Here is a 21,083-nt window from a genome sequence, read left to right on the forward strand (position 1 = left end):
ATGTTAAAATGGCGATGTAGTCACGCAGTGGACTGTCACGCATACAGCTCAGAAAACGAGGCCAGGGCTCTCAGGCTGCAGGTGAACCTCAGAACTTCACTTGATCTTCGCCTAAAGGCCGAGAAGCAATTGAACCTCATAACTTCAGCAAGAAGCAAGTTGCAGGTGATTACTGAATACAGTTATTTTACAAGACTTGAAAACAAGCAAAATTCAATAATATATTGTTCATTCCTACATGTTGATAAAACTATTAATGAAAAACATAAGAGTATGGTAAACCTAAAGTTCAGGATCATTGTTACCTCTGAGGGTGTAGCAGAGGGTAGCAGGGTGGGATGGAGAAGGGCGTGTTATAATCTAGGTCTGGGCTCTGCAAACCTGTACCATAAAAGGCCAGTTAGTAAATATTTTATGGACCACAGTCTGCACTCAATTCTGCTGTTGTTGCTAGAAAATAGTCATAGACAGTATGTAAATGAATAGGGATGCGTGTCAATAAAACTTTAAAAAAAAATTTTTTTATTGCCCTGGCTGGTTTGGCTCAGTGGATAGAGCGTCAGCCTGTGGACCTAAGGGTCCCAGGTTCAATTCCAGTCAAGGGCACGTACCTCGGTTGCAGGCTCCTCCCCAGCCTGGGCCCTGGTATTGATTTCAGAGAGGAAGGTAGAGGGAGAAAGAGATAGAAACATCAAGGATGAGAGATAATCATTGATCGGCTGCCTCCTACGTGCCCCACACTGGGAATCTGATCGAGCCTACAACCCAGGCATGTGCCCTTGACTGGAATCGAACCTGGGACCCTTCAATCCACAGGCTGACACTCTATCCACTGAACCAAACCAGCTAGGGCTGGGCTAAAACTTTTAATCTATATATATAAAAGGCTAAGGGACCGACTGTACGTCTGTCCAACCGTCCGACTGGCCAGTACATATGACGCGCACTGGCAATTTAAAAATAAAGGTTGACTTGCACATGCGCGATACATATAAAGCTCTGGCTGGCGCCAAAATGCACGAGTGTATTTTGATCTGTCATTGTTGATTGTGAATTTGGTGGGAGTTTTTTTGTTTGTTTTTTTCGTTCAGAATACACAAATGTGTTTTTATTGATAAAGAATGTTTTTTACATTATTGCTAACTTAACCAAAAATTTTTGGTTGTTTTTAATGGTACTAGATTTATTATCAAAAGATTGCAACCTAATATAATCAACGCTGAAGTATTAACAGGATCTGTGGCAGGAGAGGTTGTTCTGATTCCAAGAATTGAATTCGTCCCCATCTGACACTGGCCTCCCATTTAAATTAATTTGAAGACAGTTTCCCTTGATGCCAGCATTTGTGATGACTATTAATAAATCACAAGAACAAACTCTAGACAGAGTAGGCATGTTCCTACCTGCACCCGTTTTCACACATGGTCAGTTATATGTTGCTTTCTCTCGAGTTCGATTAGCATGTGACGTTAAAGTTAAAGTTGTAAATACTTCATCACAAGGAAAACTAGTCAAGCACTCTGAAAGTGTTTTTACTCTTAATGTGGTGTACAGGGAGATATTAGAATAAGTTTAATCAATTTATCAGTCATTATTTTATTTTTTTAAAATATATTTTATTGATTTTTTATGGAGAGGAAGGAAGAGGGATAGAGAGTTAGAAACATCGATGAGAGAGAAACATCGATCAGCTGCCTGCTGCACACGTCCTACTGGGGATGTGCCCGCAACCAAGGTACATGCCCTTGACCGGAATCAAACCTGGGACCTTTCAGTCCGCAGGCCGATGCTCTATCCACTGAGCCAAACTGGTTAGGGCAGTCATTATTTTTATCAATGTTTTTTTTTTTTTTTTTAAATATATTTTATTGATTTTTTACAGAGAGGAAGGGAGAGAGAGATAGTTAGAAACATCGATGAGAGAGAAACACCGATCAGCTGCCTCCCGTACACCCCCCACTGGGGATGCGCCCGCAACCAAGGCACATGCCCCTGACCGGAATCGAACCCGGGACCCCTCAGTCCGCAGGCCGACGCTCCATCCACTGAGCCAAACCGGTTTCGGCATATCAATGTTTTTTTTATGTCATGTTTTTGTTGTTATATCATATTGTTATTGTTTATTTATTAATCAATTTATATATTATTTTCATATATATTTTACTAATTTTCTTTCATCTCCAACACTTCTATTATAGAGAAAGGGCGAATAGTGATCTTAAAATATTTCTTCTAATTAATTTCCTTTCAATGTGCACAATCCATGCACCAGGCCACTAGTATTTAAATAAACAAGCAGTGGGTAGATTTGCCCATCTTTCCTAGTTTGCCCAATCCTGCTCTTGGTGACATTCTAATTATGTTTTTTTGTTTTTTACTTAAAAAAAAATTTTTTTTATTGATTTCAGAGAGGAAGGAAGAGGGAGAGAGATAAAAACATCCATGATGAGAAAGAATCATGGATTGGCTGCCTCATGCAAGTCCCCCACTGGGGATTGAGCCCACAACCCGGACATGTGCCCTTGACCAGAATCGAACCTGGGACCTTTCAGTTTGCAGGCTGATGCTCTATCCACTGAGCCAAACCGGCTAGGGCGACATTCTAATTCTTAAACTGGTTTTACGAGTGTTCAATAGTTAGTAGGTTTTATTACTGAATACATTTGCATAAAATCTTGTACAAATTATTATATTACTAGAGGCCTGGTGCACAAAAGTTCATGCACTTGGGGGGTCCCTCAGCCCGGCCTGCACCCTCTCGAAGTCTGAGGGCCCTCTGGGGGGCCTAAGCTGCAGTCTGGCCTCCCTCTGGAGGAGGCAACTGGAGGACAGATAGGGGGACAGCGCCGACCTGGTGAGCAGCTGGCCCCGCCCTCCCATCACCCCTCTGCCACTAGTCACCACCACCCCCTGATCACCGTCCCCTCCCTCTGCCTGCAGGCACCCGCCTTGGCTGGCCTGGCACTGCCTGCTCGCTGGCCCCGTCCCCCGCCAACCGGTTGTTCCGCCATTGGGTTGTTTTGCATACAGTATTAGGCTTTTATTATATAGGATTAAAAAGTACTAAACAGGGTCCTGCAGCTCAGAGCACTGACCCTCTTCTTTGGCTCTCATAGTGACTCTGTGCGAGGGCCCCAACAAGTTCAAGTGCCACAGTGGCGAATGCATCACCATGGACAAAGTGTGCAACTCGGTCCGGGACTGCCGGGACTGGTCAGATGAGCCCCTCAAGGAGTGTGGTGAGCCTTGGGGGGCAGGCAGCTCTCGGAGCTCGTGGGGAGCTGGAAGCGGGACCCAGACACGGGCGCTGTGGGGCTGCAGGGCTCAACCCACCCATGCCCCCAAGGGCTTTGGCTCTGGGGCCAGACAGATGGGGGGTCTTGGGGAAAGTGGCTTTGCTCCAAGTCTCAGGTTTCACAACTGTAGGACGGGACCGTAATTGCTCCCACATCCTTGGACTGCTGGGGACTGGCCGATGGGATACTTGTAAAGTTTCAGCCATGTTCTGTCACCCATAGCTGTGTAAATGTTTGGATGTTTCCAGTGCTATAGTCTCTTTTGCAACCAGGCAACTAGGCCATTTTAGCAGAAAAGCAACCACATGAATGCATTTGTACACACATGAATGTGTGTGGCTAAGTTACAAGAAAACTTTATTATGGACACTGAAATTTGAATTTCATAGACCTTTTATGTGGTGTGAAATATTTTTATTTTGATTAATTTTTGAGAGCACATTTATTAACATTGAAGGTGAACCTCATAACTTCACTTGATCTTAGCCTAAAAGCCGAGAAGCAATTGGATTTCTGCACTGGGGACAGGGAAACAAGGAAGGGTTCAGAGTAGAAGAAGGCACAGGAGGAGCGTAGGGGGGCTGCTTTGGCTCTAGAAATGTTATAGGAAAGACGTGAGCCGAGGCGGGGCTACCTGAGCTCCCTGGGAGCCAGAGAAAAGGGGCCTTGGAGACAGGTTCAGGGGGTCACCCTGGTGCACATTGCTCCCCTGGGAGCAAGTCTCGTGCGGACCCTTAGAGGTTAGGAGGTGCCACCTGTTGGGGAAGAGGGAGGAGGGAAAGGCATGGGTGTGCTCCTGGGAGGGAGACCACACCAATTCTTATTTTTCTTTTTAACTTTTTAAAAATTTGGAATTGTTCTTAATTGTTGGCCTGTTTAAGAACAGGTGGGATGCAGGCTTTGTTGTTAAGAGCTAGCACATGGATTCTGGAGCCAAACACCCTAGGTTTGAGCCCGGCAGTGTGATCTTGGGCAAGTCATTTAACTTGGACGTGCCTCAGTTTCCCCAGCTAGCTTTAGGGTTGTTGGGAGGATTAAATGAGTTAATATATAGGGGATGGCAAAAGTAGCTTTACAGTTGTGAGTTCACCAATTCTTGTATTATTTATTAATTATTGTATCATTTTCTATACGAACAACTGTAAACCTACTTTGTCCACTTCTGTATGTAACTGTAGTATGTGGTTTACAGTTTTAATCAATAAAAAATTTTTTAAATTGTGGTTGAAGAAAGCAATAAGATTTATCATAACCATTTTTTAATATGTTTTAATTGACTGTAGAGAGAGGAAGGGAGAGGGAGATAGAAATATCAATGATGAGAATCATTGATCGCCTGTCTCCTGCATGCCCCTACTGGGGATCGAGCCCACAACCCTGGCATGTACCCTGATCAGGAATCAAACTGTGACCTCCTAGTTCATGGGTTGATGCTCAACCACTGAGCCACACCAGCCAGGCTATCATAGCCATTTTTAAGTGTACAAATCAGTATCATTAAGCAGATTCACATTGTTGTACCGCCATCACCACTGTTTATCTCCCGGACTTTCTCATCTTCCCAAACTGAAACTCTGCTCCCAAACTCTAACCGCACCCCCTCCCCATGGCACCCACCATTCTTCTCTTTGTCTCTGTGAATTTGACTCCTCCAAGAACCTCATATAGGTGGGATCATACAGGATTTGTCCTTTTGTGAGTGGCTTATGTCACTCAGCACAGTGTCCTCCAGGCCCATCTGTGACACTGCACGTGACAATGGTATTTTACGTCCTCTTAGGGGTCGTGGCACCTCACTGGCCTCACATTTGTTGTGGTGATTGTGATACAGATAGTGAAATAGAGAGGGAGGCTGGGGAGGGGGCTGGAGGCCTGAGTGTGACCGTCTGTTCCCCGCCCGGCGCAGAGACCAATGAGTGCCTGGCCAACAACGGTGGCTGCTCCCACCTCTGCAAAGACCTCAAGATCGGCTACGAGTGCTTGTGTCCTGAGGGCTTCCGGCTGGCGGACCAGCGAAGATGCGAAGGTGATTCCCAAGTGGGGTGGGCTCCGGGCCTCCCCAGCCCTTTCCTCTGAGACGGTGGCCAAGCCCTCTGTGCCTTGGTTTCCCATCTGTTTTGTGGGCAGTCCCCACTCACAGGGCTGTTAGGGGGATTTAACAAGATGCCATAGGCATGGGGAGTCTAGCATAGGCCTAGCCCGTGGGGCACACTTGGTTCTTGCTTTGGGATTCGTCATTTTAAAAACGAGACCTGGCTGGGTAGCTTTGTTAGAGCATTGTGCCCATATGCCAAGGTTGCGTGCCTTTGATCAGGATTCGAATCCACTACCCTTTGGTGTGAGGGCCGATGATCTAACCACTGAGAACACTGGCCAGGCCATTGGAGATGATTCTTCGCTGTTTTTAAGATTTTATCTCTGAACCTCATAGTTACTGAGACGCCAGCCCTGGAGATCTTCCCCAGAGGAGATGGCTGTCCCCCATTTACCATTATGGGGCACAGCTTCGTGTTGGGGCCCATCACTCTACCTGCGGGGAAGATGCCCAAACCTCTTTCTCTGTCCCAACTCATAGATATCGATGAGTGTGAGGACCCCGATGCCTGCAGCCAGCTCTGTGTGAACTCCGTGGGCAGCTACCAGTGCAAGTGTGAAGAGGGCTTCCGGCTGGACCCCTTCACCAAGGCCTGCAAGGCTGTGGGTGAGTGTCCCGAGGCGCCCAAGGAGCCTGGCCTGGCCGCTCCCAAGGCAAACGGGTGGGGAGTTGCATCATCTGAACGTTGCGTCATCTGAACTTCTGTGGACAGGGCGTTTGCTCCCGGGACCTCTGGCAGGTAACGGAGCACATGCAGATGGACTCGGGCTTGCTGGAACGCTGCCCTCACGTGTCCGGCTTCTCAGCAGACACAGCTCAACCCCTGGGGGGTGGTTTTCAGCCCACAGGCCCCACTGGAGACTTCAGGGGGCAAGAGGTAGAAAGCCATGGCCCCAAACAGCCTGCACCTCCTCCAGCTCTTATGAGCTAAAGGCACCTGCACAAAAAAACCCACAAAAAAAAAAATACATTTAAAAGAGACCAAAATATAGTAGCTCGTGATGAAACAGAATAGTAGAAATATTTGGTTTTTTCCTCCCTGAACTTCAGGTTAGAACTGCAAGCCTGCACTAATTATTAGAATCACCTGCACACGAACCATGTTTTTGGAGGCGTAATTGTTGTGGCAGATTATCTCCCAGAAGGTCGGCCAGACAGTCTTCGTTTTGCCTCATGTTCTGCTCGTGCAGTGTGGTTCCAGTGAGGGTCCGTTTTGCAGAAATATTTTAGTGCTTGTTCTGTTTCCCTGAGAACCTCTTAGGCTTCCATCCCTTCCCCACTGTTGTCGGCCTCCTATCCTCCTTCTGCCACATCCCCATGAATGTTCCAGTTCTGGAGAAAACTGGGGGGTGAATTCCTGAAATCCTCCAGGATTTGAGATTTTACTCTCCTTCCAATGTGTAGGGTCAGTATCTGTACAGATGCCACCCCAGGGGCAGGGATATCCTGGGTGAGGTCAGCTGTAGAAGCGGTCAGTTTGTTGGAGCCTATCAGCGTCATGGTTACAGCACAGCCCCCAGAGTCAGAGAGACCCGGGTTCAAATCCTGCCTCTGTCGCTCACTAGCTGTGTGACCTGGGGCCGGACCCTTTCCCTCTCTGGGCCTCAGCCCCTTTATCTGTAAAAAAGGTTGACAACAGCACCTGCCTTATAGGAGTGTGAGAATCAGTGAGGGAAAACTTAAGAAAAGCACTAAGAAGAATTCCCTGCTCTAAGGAATCACTCTGTACAAACGAACTTATCATTTCTTCATCCTCCTGTTCTAAGATGTAGAATGCTGGGGCCCCGGTGTTCTAAAATGTAGCTTTTATTATTAGGCACCTGTGGTGAGGCCAACAGATCGGGAGGTGGCTGCCCTCGAACAGCTAGTTTGTTTCTCACAGATCCCAGAGGAGGAGACACATGGCACCAGGCCGGGCCCCACGGGCAGGCACCAAGGTGGCCAGGAAGTAGAGGGAGCGGGGAACTGGGGCAGGAGCCTTTGTCGTGGTTTCCTCGGGAAGGGTAGCCGGGCTTAGGACTGGCTGGAAGGATTTCCATGGGCTCTGGGGTGTAGGGACTGTCCCTGGTTGGTTCCATGGCCAGGCCACGGTGGCCGGGAGTGTGAGGAAGTGAAGGAGGTGGTGGGTGTGGGCCGGTTAGTTTGCATTTGAGGCGAGTGGGTGACTGCCTAGGAACCGCGAGGCCTGGGAGGGGCCGTCCCTCCGGCATCTGCAAGGCCCAGAGTCGGGGCATCAGAACCGCGTGGTACATACACCAGGGAGGCGCGTCCACCCCGTGTCCTGGGCGTCTCCTCTGGCTCAGCCAGGCCCCGGAAACAGGTCCGGGGGCCTCCCGCTCCCCTGAGCGCCCTCCGTGCCTCCACAGACACCATCGCCTACCTCTTCTTCACCAACCGCCACGAGGTGAGGAAGATGACGCTGGACCGCAGCGAATACACCAGCCTCGTCCCCAACCTGAAGAACGCGGTCGCCCTGGACGTGGAAGTGCACGCCAGCAGAGTCTACTGGTCCGACTTGTCCCAAAGGAAGATCTACAGGTGAGCCTCAGCCACGCCCGGCTGCCCGACCCCTGCGTGAAACCATGGCCTTGGGCACTGACTCCTCCTCCTCCTCCCCCCTCAGCACCCAGATCCACAGAGAGTCCAACTCCTCCTATGACACCATCATCGACAAGGGCCTGCAGGCCCCCGACGGGCTGGCCGTGGACTGGATCCACGGCAACCTCTACTGGACGGACTCCATGCTGGGCACCGTCTCTGTGGCCGACACCAAGGGCGTGAAGAGAAAGACCCTCTTCAAGGAGAAAGGCTCCAAGCCGAGGGCCATTGTGGTGGATCCCCGTCACGGGTGGGTATTCCCAAAGCTGAGGGGTACGGAGCGTGAAGAACCAGCTAGGACTCATGGGGGGAGGTCTGTGCCCGAAGTAGACTCGGCTGGGGGCAGGGGGCTGGAAAGGGGGGCCTTTCCCACATGCCCTTGGGGCCGTGGGATCCGTCCCTCTGACGCCCGCTGTGCCGCCTGTGGTGCAGGCAGACCCTGAAAAGTCCTGGCCTGTGGAATAGAATCCACAACCAGACATTCATACTGACTTAACCTGGTGTTAGGAATTAATCCTTATTTGAAATTATAAAATAAAAATCGATTTAGTCTTTTGTGCCAGGACAGGATTGGAGAAAAGTAAAACTGCGCAGGCCCAACGTTAATCGTTGGACAGGCCTTTCCAGGACGTGACAGGGAGCGAAGGTCACCCCCTGGGTAGCCCCAGGCTGGTGTCCGCAGGGCTCGTGGCTGACGCAGCAGCTCTAGGGCCCACAGGGACAGGAGGGAAGCATGACGGGTCTGTACCTGCCCGACCACGTCTGCCATCGCAGCATGCCACGTGGAGGAGCTCACAGTTCTGGTGGGGCACTGCCAGCCCCGAGGGGCAGATGTAATTAGAGGTCAGGGAGCATTTGGCTGTGAGCGTGGCGATGGGACAGACCCCGTGGTGCAGGCCTGGGTCCCCCCCGATGGGCCAGGATTTATTTAACTGCTATTCAAGTCAGCACATGAAATTTAGAATTTAAAAATAAAACCCCTTTTTATCCTACCACTCGCACAGTAGCACTGCTTTATTGCAGTGGTCTGGAACCAAACCTTACATATCCCTGAGGTATGCCTATATATATGTTGGAAAAGCAAAACAATAAAAATTTAAAATTGCAAAAAGATGAAAAAATTATAAAACCCTCAGAAAGTAGTGTTTAGAGTGCAGATTCCTGGGCCGCAGCCCTGACACTGGAATCAGAACCTCCCTTTTTCTTGAAGGCTCTAAAATCCTGCCCGGTCTTGCCAGGTGGCAGGCCTTGGGGTAGGGCAGGGAAGGCTGGGAGCAGAGGAACCAAGCTGAGGTCTCCCCAGGGCCTGTGTGGGACCCTGGCCTGGCTGCCTCAGGATGTTTTTCCATTGGTTTTTAGAGAGAGGGAAAGACAGAGAGAAATATATCAATTGGTTGCCTCCTGCACGTGCCCTGACCAGGGCCCTGGCTGGGGAGGAGCCTGCAACCACGGTCTGTGCTCTTGACCAGAATCGAACCCGGGACCGTTGGGTCTGCAGGCTCTCTCCACTGAGCCAAACCGGCTCGGACTCTTCAGTGTTGGCTGGGAGCCACCCTGGCTGACGTCTGAGTGTCTGTTCTCACTGTTCTCCCTCCAGCTTCATGTACTGGACTGATTGGGGGACCCCTGCCAAGATCAAGAAGGGGGGCCTGAATGGCGTGGACATTCATTCCCTGGTGACAGAGGACATCCAGTGGCCCAATGGCATCACCCTGGGTATGTTCGAGGGACTGTGGTCCCCGGGGCTGAGCAAGTCTAGAGGAGAGAGGGGAGTGGCCAGGCCGCCCCCGCACACACCATGCAGCTCCCCGAGTTGTTTATCACCCTGTTTATCACCCGCCACTAAACCGCCCCCACCCCCACCCCCACCCCCACCCCAACCTCTGGCTCAGCCTCCCACACGGCAGGGGTGGTCAGAGCTGCTTTTCTGGGCACACCTCTGCTGGGTCCTTCGGGGGCTCCTTCCTGCAGCAGAGTGAGCAGGCCCAGTGGCCCCTCTGGCATCAGCACGTGACCTCTCCTTGTCCACCTGTGGGTTCTAGATCTTTCCAGCGACCGCCTCTACTGGGTCGACTCCAAGCTCCACTCCATCTCCAGCATCGACCTCACTGGGGGGCACCGGAAGACAATTTTGGAGGACAAGAAGAGGCTGGCGCACCCCTTCTCCTTGGCCATCTTTGAGGTGGGGGCTGGGAGCACATGGGTGCTCCCCTGGGGTTTGAGGGAATTCCCAGCCAAGTGCTGTTCACTGAGGCGTGAGTGCTCATGCCAACAGGTCAGGTGACATTGTCCAGTTCAGTGGTTCTCAACCTTCTGGCCCTTTAAATACAGTTCCTCATGTTGTGACCCAACCATAAAATAATTTTCGTTGCTACTTCATAACTGTCATGTTGCTACTGTTATGAATCGTCATGTAAATATCTGATTTGCAGGATGGTCTTAGGCGACCCCTGTGAAAGGGTCGTTCAACCGCCAAAGGGGTCGCGACCCACAGGTTGAGAACCGCTGGTCTAGTTCATTCAAGCCGAGACTAACTCAGAAAACTGCCCTCCACTATGAAGAGGGCTGAGACCTCTTCAGCCGCTGTTTCCGTGTTATTGTCGCCAAAAGAATCCTCAAAGGCCTGAAGCAGCAGCTCTCACACCGAGGCCATTTGCTGTCCAGAGCACTTGGGAATGCCCGGGGCTTGTGCGAGGGCTGCCATGCATCCAGGGGGGAGGCCGGGATGCTGCTAGACAGCCTGCAGGAGGAGCCGGCACGAAGGGCTGTTGGCCCCCATAGCACCCCGGTGGGGGGATTCTGCTCTAAAGAAATGGAGTTCTATTGGTAGACCCTGATTCATAATAGCCAAGAGGTGAAAGCAACGGGTGTCTGTCTGGGGTGAATGGATAAGCACCATGTGGTCCCCCCATACGGTGGAATATCATTCAGCCTTAACACGGAAGGGAATGGTGACACCTGCTACGATATGGACGAACCTGGAGGACACCGTGCTGAGTGAAATAAGCCAGTCACACAGGACGAATATTGTCCGGCTCCACTCGCAGGAGGTCCCTAAGGAGTCAGATTCAGAGAGACAGGAAGTAGATGGGGAGCCAGGGGCTGCGTGTTTAAGGAATTAAGTGTTTAAAGAATTTCCGTCTGGGAAGATGAGAAAGTCTGGAGGTGGATAGTGGTGATGTCTGCACACACAGTGAATGTATTTAATGCCATGGAACTGGACACAAAAAACGATTAAGATGGTATATTTCACCTCATGTGTATTTTACCGCAATTAACCTTTATTTTCAAAAGAATAAATGATGCTGCCACCTAGAACTGCTTCTTCCCAGAAAACCTCCGCGGTTCGGGGGCTGGGAAGGCAGTGGTCCGCCCATCCCAGTGGTTAATGGGGTCTGTCATCTTCCTCACTGCCCCTGCAGGATAAAGTATTTTGGACGGATATCATCAACGAAGCCATTTACAGTGCCAACCGCCATACGGGGTCCGACATTAGTCTGATGGCAGAAAACCTGTTGTCCCCGGAGGACATTGTCCTTTCCCACCGCCTCACACAGCCAAAAGGTGAAGGCAGGGCGCTCCCCCTCCCCCGCTTCCCTGGTAGAGCTCTGGAGTTTTCTAGAATTTTCTGACCTCATTCTTGCCCTGACTCCCTGCCTTTTGCACCTCAGGGATAAACTGGTGTGAGACAACTTTCTACTCCTACGGCGGCTGCCAGTACCTGTGTCTGCCGGCCCCACAGATCAATTCCTACTCACCCAAGTTCACCTGTGCCTGCCCTGATGGCATGTTGCTGGCCGAGGACAGGAGGAGGTGCCGCCCAGGTAGGGGACGCCAGCCTGCCTGGCACAAGTTCTGCTTCCCCCACCCTCTCGGCTCGGCCTGAGCCTCTCTTTCCCCATCTGTCAAATGGGAGAGCGAGGCCCCAGGAGGCCGTTGTAAGGACTCCTTAGCTGGGGGAACCGCAGCCTGCCTTTCTTAAATATGGGGCATACCAGCATGCGCTGGGCACTTAGACTCAGTTTACCTTTGATGTCTAGTCCACTCTTTCCCAGCTCTTTCGTGGGCTATGCCTATTTGCATATAAGTTCCCTGCTTACTCTCCCCCCAACCCCACCCCCACCCCCACTCCCACCCCCGCCTTCCCTCAGATTCATCAGTCTGTCCCATGCTTCTGTCTCTGCATCCATTTTGTCCATCAGTTCATTTTGTTCATTAGATTCCACATAGGAGTGAGATCATGTGATACTTGTCTTTCTCCGACTGGCTTATTTTGCTTAGCATAATACTCTCCAGGTCCAGGAGGGAACTGATTTTATTTATTTTATCTTTTAAATCACTTTTATTTATGTTTTTTTAATCTTTTTTTTTTTTAATATATTTTATTGATTTTTTACAGAGAGGAAGGGAGAGAGTCAGAAACATCGATGAGAGAGAAACATCGATCAGCCGCCTCCTGCACATCTCCCACTGGGGATGTGCCCGCAACCCAGGCACATGCCCTTGACCGGAATCAAACCTAGGACCCTTCAGTCCGCAGGCCGACGCTCTATCCACTGAGCCAAACCGGTTTCGGCTTTTTTAAAAAAAATCTTTATTGTTGAAAGTATTACATATGTCACCTTTTTTCCACCATCGACCCCCTCCAGCCTGCCCCTGCCCCCGACTCCCCACCCAGGCCCTCACCACCCCATGGGTTATGCATACAGCATATGCATACAGGTCTTTGGCTAATTAGGGGAGGTGGCTGATTTTAGAGCCATGTCCCTTTTCAATGTCTTTATATGTTGCTAAAAAAATTGATGATTTCATTTCAAACACTAGTATTTTTCTGAAGTCTTTTGGTACGTCCCCTCTTGCCTCCCTTAACAGTCCAGTGTTAGGAAGTTTACCCACCAGCTTCATATACTTGAATTTCCCCCAAAGTTCATAGGTGGGTTATTTTGAGGAGGAGGAGATCTCTTTTATATTTAGGGATTTAAAAAAACACTGTGGACTTTCATATGTGATTCTGAGCTTTCATTTAAAAGGAAACAAAACGAACTTGTCTCCTTTTGCTGCTGCCATAAATATTTTTGTTCCTTCATGTCAGTTCGGAACCCCGGTTCTTACTACATTTCAGCTTGGCCTTTGAGTTCCTGTGAAAACATTTTGCTATTGTGTGGTTGGTTGTTTCATTTTATTTCTCTTTTTCTGCATATCTTGATTATTTTTTACCTTACATTGAAATTTTTTAAACTTTCACAGAAAAATCGGGGCACATTTTGCTCACAGTCGCTCTCCAGTCCTTGACCAGACCTGTCCGTCCCGGCGGGTAGGAAGGAGGGGCAGAGGGGCCTTCGGCAGCATCAGAAATTCTTCCTCAGGTGCAAGCTCGTGCTCAGTGCTGGCGGCCCCGAGACGCAGGCCCCTGAGAATGGCAGCTGGGCTCTGTCCCTCAGGAACTAGCTTGAAACTGACGATATGTTGTAGCCTTAGATACCAGGACAGTAACCTTCCATTACTTCACGTGCGCTCTCGGCCGCACAGGCCAGCGTCCCTGTGCCCATTGTGCTTTCCTGTCCACAACCAGCAGCGTGGAGGAGACTGCCGCCTTCCTCCCCATCTCCTTTTTTTCTCCTTTCTTCTTTCTGCAGAGTTGGGGTCATTCGTCCTGTTTTCATAGTATTGTCCTTCTTCATTATATTCATTGTTTTGCCCTTATATCCAGAAACTTCAAAAGAAAAAGACCTTCAGATTAGTTTCAAGGCTTATGCAGGGCACACATCTCAAGGCCTCTCGTGAGACTGCAGTCAAGCTCTCAGCCAGGGCTGCAGGCAGGTGAAGGTTCGCCTGGGGCTGGCCTGTCTGCTTCTAAGATTGCTTACGCGGTAGCTGTTGCAGCAGGACTCAGTTCCATGCTGGTTACTTTCCCACTGCAGGGCCTATCCACAGGGCTGCTCCCAGTGACATGGTGGGAGGTATGGCATGTTATGATTCCCTTCGCCTCCCACCCCCAAAGTTCATATGTTGAAAGTATATTGTTGAGGCCTGGCCAGGGAGCTCAGCTGGTTAGAGCATCATCCGGATATGGCAAGTTTGCGGGTTTAAAACCCAAACATACAAGAATCAACCAATGAATGCCTAAATAAGTGGAACAACAAATCTCTCTCAAAAAAACACAAAAAAAACCCCACAAAAAAAACCCACAAACAAAGTTATAGAAAGTGTATTGTTGAAATAGAATCTGCCCTTTTCAATTCTCATCCTCAGACAAAGCCTCGATTTGGAGCTAGTGTCCATAGCACTGCAATCCCCTCTCTGAAAGCAGACCTCGGTTGCTTGTATTTTCACTGCTTTTGTTTTCGGTTATTTCTCTGTGGCCGCTGGGCTCACCGGCACGCGTTGCTGTGAGCAGCAGAGCTTTCAGAGCGCTCCTCGGCCACAGGGCACTCAGGAAACGCTTAATCTTTCAAACACAGAACCTGTAGTGACCACCCGGGGACCCAACATGACTCGCTCCACTGTGACCACTCCTGAGCTCACCACCGCCAAGATGGTGACGAAGGCCCCCCCGCAAGGTAAAGGCCGGGACCACCCTGGGCCCCGGCTCGTCCCCATGAGCATCTAGATGGGCTCGTTCGGAGGCCAGAGCATCTCGATGAAGAGCTAGGGAGCGGAGTTAGTTTGGGCCCCTTTGCTGACTCTCTGACATAGCCTGTGTATCTCTGAAGCCTCAGTTTCCCTGCCTATAAGCAAGGCTGGTAACAGTGCCCACCCACCTCCTGGTAATAGTGGGGATCCCATGGGCGAGCTCATGTGAAGAGCCTGAGCTCATGGTGGCTGCTGACCCCAGAGTCCGCCAGGCACACGGGCCCAGGAGTGTGAAGTGTTGTCCAGGCGCATTCACTGCCCTGTTTTCATGTGTGTGCCCAGCAGGGCCAGGAGTAGGGGGAGGCAGGTAAGGTACTCTTCGAGGCAGCACCTGAGGGGCACCAAGAAACTCAGGACTCAATATTTTAAAAAATCAAATTGCCCAGCTAGAGTCTGTGGGGCCAACCACCTGTTGTAAGTGAAGGTTGATTGGAGCCAGGGCCCTAGGAAGGCAGGGTCATTCAAGGGTAGCGTCAAATCCATCTGGATATTTTGTTCATCATAGGGTATTGGAATTAATTTTGATTTTTAAAAATAACTCATCGCCTAGCTGGTGTGGCTTAGTGGTTGAGCACTGACCTATGAACCAGGAGATCATGGTTCAATTCCCGGTCAGGGCACATGCCTGGGTTTTGGGCTCGGTCCCTAGTAGGGGGCCTACAGGAGGCAGGCAATCGATTATCCTCTCTCATCATTGATGTTTCTCTCTCTCCCTCTCCCTTCCTCTTTCTGAAATCAATAAAAATATATATTTTTAAAATAGCATTTCCCTGGCCGGCAGCGCTCAGTGGTTAGAGCGTCAGCCCACACACCAAAGGGTCCCAGGTTCAATTCCCGGTCAAGGGCAAATACCTGGGTTTCGGGTCTCAGCCTTTACTCTGCCGCCATTCCACTCTCTCTGAAAAGCAATGGAAAAAATATCGTCGGGTATGGACAAACAAGAAATAATAATATTAAAATACTGCTGAATTACTGAATTGGGGCTGGGGGAGCTTTAATTTTTGTGCTTGAGGCCAGTGACTCCTCACCCTAGCCTGGCCTAAGAGGAGGTCAGAACTGTGCTCTTGGTGAATTGATCAGAGACCCACCGTTTGTGTCTTTGTCCACCAGAGGGCGCCCGGCCTGGCTTTTGAGCAACCGGAAATGGAGCTCATGGACTTTTCTGGCCAGAAAAAAAAAGTCACATCAGCACGTTTCAGACATATTTCCCCCCTCAGAGTAGTTGAAGCCTTTGTTCAGCCATAAAGGAGATAAAACAGGAACTGCTGTGCTTATGGGATGCCTGGAGCCCTTCTCACTTGGGGTGGGAAGAGGGGGCGCTGTTTGAAAAGCCATCTTCGCGGACAGGCCCATCCAGGGATCTGGAGTTTGGCAAAGGATCCTTCGTAAGGGAAAAACTTCTCAAAAACGCTGCTGCTGCCCTAGATTATTGTTGCTACAAGGCTTCTTACATATGTGCAAATGCAATACTGGGTATAAACTTCGTATACACATGTCCAACAGCCGGTAGAATTAAAACCCAGATGGATTTGAACACGGTGGTAACCACAGCTCACGGGCATACTGTGGCCTGGATGTGGCTTCTTTAATCTTCCCAGCCCTTTTTTCTCTTTAGAGACCTCGACAATTTTTAAAAAGGTATATTTTTATTGATTTCAGAGAAAAAAGGAGAGGGAGAGAGAAATAGAAACATCAACCATGAGAGAGAATCATTGATTGGCTGCCTCCTGCATGCTCCCCCACTGGGGACTGAGCCCACAACTCAGGCATGTGCCCTGACCAGGACCTCCTGGTTCATAGGTCCATGCTCAACCACTGAGCCACTCCGGCTGGGCATAGAGACCTTTCCATTTTCATTTGCATGGAGCCCTTTGTTGTCTGGCTCAGGTGCATTTGCATGTGAGTGGTTATATAATGAGCTGTCTTCCCCGGCCCAATATATTTTATTAGCTGGGGACAGTTGACTCAGGACTATGGGGTTTGGTGCCATCCAACCCCGGCTGTGGAATTGGTGAAATTGTGCAGCAAAGGCTCATTACCTGGCTCAAATGCAGAGCCAGGTTGAAAATTTCACTGGGGACCATTGGGAATGTAACCACAGGCTCTGCCTCGCAGCCCATCGGTCCCTTCCCCAGTGCCTCTCAACGCTGGGCTAGCGAACCTTTAATATTCATACCACACTGAGTCCCACAACTCCAATTGCTAACAAATAAGGCCCAGGCACGAGCCATCGTGCTGCCCTTGAAACCTGGGAGGTGCTCCAAGTTCCTCGAAACCTTTAAGGACAATGGGAGGCGGCAGGTGCTCCCTTTGGGTGTCAGTCCTACACCGGCTGGTTCCCATGCCCTGCCTGAGGGTCTGAGCCTCACTTTCTCCCTTTCCCCCTGCAGCCTCGGAGGATATTCCTATCAAAGAGGACAGGAAGGAGAGGCCCCGGGGCGTGGGCTGGCTCTACATTGTCCTCCCCATCGGTAAGCCCCCCACCCGCCCTCCCTCGGTTCCCTGGCCTCCCTGCTTAGCCTCCTTCTCTCTCAGGAATGGGGTGTCCCCGCCATGTGTCCTGTCATCACTGCACTCCCCTTCCTAGCTTCATTCATTAACAAATCTAGTTGAGCGCCTACTGTATACCATGCCCGCTTCTGGGGACACAGCTGTGAAAGAAATAAACACCTCGCCCCGTGGGTGCCGACAGCGACGTTCAGATGGGGAGATGGGCCCGAGGTCCCCGGGGCGCAGTGACGGGCGCTGACACCAGGGGAGGCGAGAGCGGTCAGGGGAGAGTGTGCAGAGCGCAGGGCCCCTTCCTCAGCCTGTCAATCAGAGCTCGGTGAGCGTCACCCATTCTTCCTTTTGTGAAGAGATCCTTTTGAGGCGTCCCTTCAGCATGCAGCCTGCCCACAGACACTTTCATTTCGGTGCCAACAGTCATCCGACTGTGGGTTGACAGACATGGCAAGTGGGACCCTCACCCCCTGGTGGCCTCCAAGTGTGTGCCTGCCCTGTGTCTTCCCAGCAGAGCCCACGTCTCTCCCACCCGCTGGGCACTGGCCAGGCTGTTTCACAAACTGGGCTGTGCAAGCCCTTGGCTGTGCCCTGGGTCTAAAAAAGTAGTAGCCCCCTGTGTGGGCAAACCCAGAAGAAACCCGAAGAACCCACCACAGTTGAGCATTTCTGGGGTGAGGCGGTCGCAGAGGTCTTCAAGTGAGAGGTTGGTTATGCTCGCCGATCGCGTTTTTACAACGGGCAGTATTTCTTTAAATCAGAACAAAACCATTCACAAATAAAAAGGCTGGGGTTTGAAGGCAGCGTCACTGGCCACTTGGGGCAGCAGGGGGGGGTGCGGGCAGGGGTGACGCCCGGCCACCTCTCCACAGTGCTGCTCACCCTCCTGTGCTCCGGGGCCTTCCTCCTCTGGAAGAACTGGCGGCTGAAGAGCATCAACAGCATCAACTTTGACAACCCCGTGTACCAGAAGACCACGGAGGACGAGGTGCACATCTGCCACAGCCAGGACGGCTACACCTACCCCTCGGTGAGCGCCCCAAAGCCATCCGCACGGTTGGGGAACAGGAAGGGGGGTAAGGAGAGACCCTGAGTCATGGCAGTGAGCAGAGGGAAGCCACGGGGGCTGGGAGAGAGGGGAGGCAAGTTTAGAAGAGGTGGTTTGGGCGGGCCTCCCTAAGCAGAAGTGTATGGTGTGCAGAGGGCGCAGCATGTGCAAAGGCCCTGAGGCTGGACCGAGCCTGGTGTGTCTGAGCCCTATGGCCACTCCGCGGCCAGTGTGGCTGGAGCGGAGAGAGCGGGAACGAGGGAGGAGACAAGGGCAATGAGGGGGCCTGGCAGATGGAGGAGGACCTGTGGCCCATGGGGAGGACAGGGGCTTTGCTCAAAGTGAGGAAGGAGCTATGGAGGGCTCTGGGAAGAGGAGGGTCATGGCCTGACTTGGGGGCTCACAAGCACCCCCTGGTGGGGACTGCTGTGGCAGGACAGACTGGGGAAGGGCGAGGGCAAAATCTGACGCGGGTGCTCACAGGCGCCCTCTGGCTGCCGTGGGGGAAACAGACTGGGGTAGAGGTCAGTGGCCAGGAGGCCCGGGCGGAAGTGATTGTGCTGGTCCAGGCCGGTGATGAGGAGCAGGTGGCCTCTGGCCGTGTTTACTGGATGTTGGACTGATTATTTCCGGCGTTTATCGTTTTGTTGACAGAGACAGATGGTCAGGATGGAGGATGACATGGCATAAGCCGCTGCCTCCAGTCCTGCCTCTCCCAGAACCTGCTGCTGGTCAAGGGCAGGAAGAACACTTTCTCCCCAAACCCTTGACCTTTCCAAAACCCTTCTTCAGACCTCCGACACCCGCCCGTTCCGTTCAGAGAAAGAAGCAGCCAAAAGCCCTGCTGGCAGCTGACCTCGACGCTGGCAGCCACGGGCCTGTCTGCCAGAGCTTTGTTTTATATATTTATTCGTCTGGGAGGCAGGCGACAGAGCACACGGAATGGGTTTGGGTTGAAATATTTTTCTTGACCTTTTCTCCTCAATTGGCTCCTCACCTGAGGAACGAATGGACGGAGGGACACCAAGCAAGAGAAAGCAAGTGGCTTTGAATCGAGAGCAGGTGATGCCCACAGGGTCCCAGGCAGCTGCCGAGCCTCTAACCTCAGGAGTAAATGTGTTTACCTCTGCCGCGCAAGCCTTGGTGGACGCCAGAGTCGGCTTCTGCTCTGCCTCCCCTGACCAGGATGAAATCCGTTTCCTAAGCCGAGTCTGTGCCCTCTCCTTCAGCCGGGAAGGGACTCTGGCGCTGGTGTGGACATGGCTGAATCCAGCACACCGGGGTGGCCGACTGAGCCCATTCATTCAACAAAACCTCAACAGTCCCCCAGGGAAAGCCTGAGCACCCTTTGCCCTTAATATTTATCGAGTGCCCGCGATCCCCGGGCACCTTGTGTGTGAGAATAAGTGGCCTCCGACCTCTAGCTGTGTCCTTCAGCCCAGCCGTGCCCGTGCCCCAGCCCCAGCCCCAGCCCCAGCCCCAGCCCCTCCACGTGCCCGTGCACTTTTCCAGTTCAGGTTTGTACATCTGTAAAGACTACAATTCCTTATTTTGCACTGTTTTCTGGTCCGATTAGGATGGGCTCCCAGGTCGGAGAGGACCCGGGAGCGGGGAGGGGATGCGGTGCCGTCTTGCGGCCTTTCTCCCAGCACTTCAAAGCCAAGAGGTGATTATCTGGCTAATGTTTCCACTTCTATGCACCTGTCCCTGAGCCACTCCTCTCCCCGACAGGACAGTAGTCACGGATGGGTGTTCCAGCCCTGAGATGCCCCTGGGTGTGGTCATTATATGGGGCTTATGAAACAAGAATGCTTTCTGAAATGGTCACACACGTATTTACAACGGAAGAGACGGTGGGAGGGGCCGCCCCTGGCTTCCCCGTCAGTTGTGCACTACAGACCCCAGCCCCTGTGCCCAGCCTGCAGGAAACTGTGAAAGGTGTTTCTCGCTCTGAAGCCTGTAAATAGAGCCCTGAACCTAGGAGCGGGGCATTTCATTTTGCACTTTGTACATTTGTTGGAGCATTTATCACTCATATATATGAAAACAGACCTATTTATTTTTGCGAACCCTGGGTGCTGCTTTGTTGGGTGACCCCTCAGGGACCTGCATGGGGGAGAGGCCTCATCTTTCTGTACAGCTGACCCTGCAGCCCGGGTCTGTGCTCTTCAGGGGACCCGTGTCCATGTTGCCACATGGGCTGCTCTGGGGGTGGGTTTTGACTATAAACCACTGTATAGAATGTTTTTATAGTCTGAGTGTCTTACTTTGATTAAATTTCTTAAATGAACCATTTGGCTAAACCTGATGCACGTTGTCTTCTGTTCCCTCACTTCCTGCCTCTGCTGGTGGGCTGGGCTCCCCAGGGGAAGGGTCTGCGAGGGAGCCTGGCCCTGAGCTCAGGGCAGGCTCAGGCTCTGGCTGTGTTGTGCTTAGCCAGGGGGCAGCCCTGCTGGGTGCTCCCCTGAGTTGGGGTTTTGCTAAATCTCCTGCTTGTTCATTCATTCAACAAACATTTATTGGGCACCTACTGTGTGGCCAGGCCCTGTTCTAGGCATGTAGAATAAAAGACAATAAAAGTGACTAAGAGTCTGGGCCCTCAAGGACGTGACTTTTTAATTTTTAAATATGTTTTTATTGATTTCAGAGAGAGGGATAGAAACATCAATGATGAGAGAGAATCATGATGGGCTGCCTCCTGCATGCCCCCTACTGGGGATCGAACCTGCAAGCCAGGCATGTGCCCTGACCAGGAATCGAACCTGGTTCATGGGTCGATGCTCACCACTGAGGCACACCGGCTGAGCAAGGATGTACATTTTAGAAGGGGAAACATAGAATTACTATATTTTAGAAGCATGTTAAACAGGGTAATGGGACAGACAAATACCTGGCAGAGGATTTGGGCTGA

The 21,083-nt window shown here is 51.3% G+C and overlaps 1 protein-coding gene across 2 annotated transcripts in view; it reads left to right on the forward strand.

Annotated features, from left to right (window-relative positions):
- The window catches only part of LDLR (low density lipoprotein receptor), a 42,354-nt gene extending 21,858 nt beyond the window's left edge, over nucleotides 1–20,496 (forward strand). The window contains exons 6-18 of one of the 2 annotated variants that reach the window (XM_036314534.1): nucleotides 3,117–3,239; nucleotides 5,203–5,322; nucleotides 5,872–5,997; nucleotides 7,758–7,929; nucleotides 8,015–8,239; nucleotides 9,587–9,705; nucleotides 10,032–10,171; nucleotides 11,412–11,553; nucleotides 11,661–11,813; nucleotides 14,451–14,549; nucleotides 17,013–17,093; nucleotides 17,997–18,154; nucleotides 18,827–20,496. In XM_036314534.1, the coding sequence (XP_036170427.1) occupies nucleotides 3,117–3,239; nucleotides 5,203–5,322; nucleotides 5,872–5,997; nucleotides 7,758–7,929; nucleotides 8,015–8,239; nucleotides 9,587–9,705; nucleotides 10,032–10,171; nucleotides 11,412–11,553; nucleotides 11,661–11,813; nucleotides 14,451–14,549; nucleotides 17,013–17,093; nucleotides 17,997–18,154; nucleotides 18,827–18,862 (1,694 nt within the window). In that variant the 3' untranslated portion in view covers nucleotides 18,863–20,496. The remainder of the gene's footprint in view (nucleotides 1–3,116; nucleotides 3,240–5,202; nucleotides 5,323–5,871; nucleotides 5,998–7,757; nucleotides 7,930–8,014; nucleotides 8,240–9,586; nucleotides 9,706–10,031; nucleotides 10,172–11,411; nucleotides 11,554–11,660; nucleotides 11,814–14,450; nucleotides 14,550–17,012; nucleotides 17,094–17,996; nucleotides 18,155–18,826) is intronic. The other variant, XM_036314535.1, reaches the window with a different exon arrangement.
- Nucleotides 20,497–21,083: the final 587 nt, after the last annotated feature.

The sequence above is a fragment of the Myotis myotis genome, unplaced genomic scaffold (genome assembly GCF_014108235.1).
Source record: "Myotis myotis isolate mMyoMyo1 unplaced genomic scaffold, mMyoMyo1.p scaffold_m19_p_6, whole genome shotgun sequence".
In the NCBI taxonomy this organism is placed as follows: Eukaryota; Metazoa; Chordata; class Mammalia; order Chiroptera; family Vespertilionidae; genus Myotis; species Myotis myotis.